Raw genomic sequence first — 2,615 nt, forward strand, 5'->3', positions numbered from 1 at the left:
AGATACAAAAAATTAAATAAAATTATCCAAACTAACGAGAACTTGTGTTCCATCTCATCTGGGCAAAGTATATAAAGAAAAGAAAATTTAAGGCCATTATGGCATTTTGTTCTCGAATCTTGTCCGAATCAAGTTGTACTGCTTACAACAGCCCATCCTCAGAGGTCATATAAGAAAAGGAGCCAGTCGAGGAAATCGTATCACGTCTCTGATGTGGCTTCTAATAACATTCTTGACGACGTGCTTTGGAGCTCCTGCACTAGCCGGGTTCCGAACTACCGGATATGGCAATCTGCCGACCGATGGACATTATCCCAACCCGCCGCAGATACAATGGACCGGAGGATACTTCGAGTGGCCGTGCAAGTCCACAAAAGCACTCTATAAAAATTCCGGAAAATACAATCCGAAGAGTATAATTGCGACTCGTGGACAAATTTATCGAGATGAAGTTTTCCTGGCCCTACCCCGATACAAAAGCGGTGTCCCTGCCACTTTGGCACGAACCTCTCTGAAACCTGGCACATGCCACACGACCCTCGTTCCATTCCCGTGCTGGCAAATGCAGGAGGAGGGCAACTGCAGAGCTCTTCAGTCTGTTGTTGATGTTGTCTTGGATGTGAATGATATTCTCTGGGTACTCGATGTGGGCGTAGTAAACACCTTGGAGACTCCGATTCGACGATGTCCTCCGAAAATTGTAGCGTTCAGTGTCAAAACTGGAAAAGTTCTAAGGACGATATCATTGGAGGGATTAGCTGTCAAGAGCTCTCGTCTCCAGTACTTAGTAGTTGATTATGAAACAAAAACTGGACAAGTTTTCGTGTACGTGAGCGATGCTGCTAATCGAGCAATTATCGTCTACAACGTGCAAGCCGGGAAAGGACGAAGAGTTATCCTGCCCAAGGCCGTGACCACAGGATGCAACAATCGCGACGTTCTGTACATTGCACTGACGCACAAGTCCTGCGGGAGCAGTTTGCTGTACTTCACCTACTTGAGCTCGAAGAAAATATTTTCAATTAGGACTGAATTTTTAAGGACTGGGTGCGCTGAAGGACGTGTCACGGGTAAGTTTTTAATGTGCAAACTTTGTAATATTTTAAATATCGAAGGAAGCATTTTTTCTATGATAAAATTTCCCTAATTACTATCCTTTACGAAAACCCGCCCCAGGGCAACTTTCAAACTATACCATTCCTCAGTAGCAATCAATTTCTCCTTAAAAACTAATTCTTAAACCCTCGAGTCCTGCAACCTGACGAACATTTTAATAACCAACTCCAAACTATTACAGATGCCGGACTTAAGCCAAATCGCATGATCATAATTGGCACCGACAATGGCTCTGCCATCTTCTTCCGATATGAAGGTGAAACGGAGGTGTACCGCTGGGACTCGAACACATGCTTCAAGGAGTCAAATTTCAAAGTAATCTATCGATGTCAAACATGCCAACTTGCAACCCATGCCTTGGCCGACTATAAACGTGGTTCGATGCGAGTCCTGGAAAGTAATTTCCCGGATTATATGCAAGGAACTGTGGGTTGTGGTGCTGTACAACAAATTACCACAATGCGTGGTTGCTGGTAATCAAGTTAAACTAGTCTTGTTGGAGAAATAGTGATTATTATCGACATCTGACCCGAGGAATATGGAATTTGACAAATGCTTAGACTTATTTATGTACGATTATCTCTTTAATAATTTATTGAATCGTATTTATTGCAAAAATGTATGTGCGTGTGAGTGGGAAGAGAAGAACAGTCTTGAAATGTGATATTAATTAATAAGCCAGAGAACTTATGTAAGAAATACACAATTTTAGTCATTTACTGTGAAACATTCGTTTTTTCTCCAGTGACCTGCAGCAAAGCTTACTGCATCCATTCTATCTTTTATGCATTCAGGCCGGTATGACAAAAAAGACAGTGATTCGCCGCGAGCCTGGAGTTTTCTCCAGACTTGGTTGTCTCTAGAGAGAACCAAGTCATAGTAGCTAAAGAGTTAAAAGGAGGAGGGTGCATAATTTTCATACCCATCCTAAATTTATTGTCTACATTCATGTGCTCAGGCACATCCTCCATAACAAATATTAGGTGAACTGTCTGTATAATTAATAGGCGCTTCTTTTACACAGAGTATGCTTTAGAGACACGAAATTTAAACACTTTTTTTCCTAATCACTGCCACTATAATATATTCTATCAATTCAATCCGTTAGTACTACATTTCTTTCTTCCTTAACTTCAGATATGTTCTGTATGTTAACGCTACGTTATTTTACTCTGCCTCGTCGGCGGACGTGACTTGACTCTGTTGTTAACACAAAACTGTCATTTCTAACATTTTGTTCGCCCCAATCTCATGTCAGCCGGTCAGCTGTTTCTGCCACCATTGAATGCAGCGGTGGAGGCGAATTCATGTTAGCGGCTAGGTTCGCGCCTCCGATGTGCCGCTAAATCACCCCGTCCCAATCTAAAACCGCGCGGGTTCAGCGAAGCACACCGTCCGCGTGATCCCGCAAATGGGGGTCACCGGGGGAATCTGATGCTTCGCTGGCGCTCTTTCGAAGCGGTCGCCGGCTAGTCGAAGACCTTCACCCTCGACAAGGA

At 43.3% G+C, this 2,615-nt stretch overlaps 1 protein-coding gene across 1 annotated transcript; it reads left to right on the forward strand.

The window, feature by feature from the left end:
* Positions 1–211: 211 nt before the first annotated feature.
* Positions 212–1,593, forward strand: LOC119648614 (protein yellow). The gene is made up of 2 exons (XM_038050384.1): positions 212–1,070; positions 1,298–1,593. The coding sequence occupies exons 1-2, from the start codon at positions 212–214 to the stop codon at positions 1,591–1,593; spliced, it is 1,155 nt and encodes a 384-aa protein (XP_037906312.1).
* Positions 1,594–2,615: the final 1,022 nt, after the last annotated feature.

The sequence above is a fragment of the Hermetia illucens genome, chromosome 2 (assembly GCF_905115235.1).
Source record: "Hermetia illucens chromosome 2, iHerIll2.2.curated.20191125, whole genome shotgun sequence".
Taxonomy (NCBI): Eukaryota; Metazoa; Arthropoda; class Insecta; order Diptera; family Stratiomyidae; genus Hermetia; species Hermetia illucens.

Bases quoted from the DNA above. Each gene is read 5' to 3' on its own strand.
- LOC119648614 (XM_038050384.1), top strand. From the start codon at position 212: ATGTGGCTTCTAATAACATTCTTGACGACGTGCTTTGGAGCTCCTGCA. The intron at 1,071-1,297 runs GTAAGTTTTTAA...AAACTATTACAG, and splicing joins CGCTGAAGGACGTGTCACGG to ATGCCGGACTTAAGCCAAAT.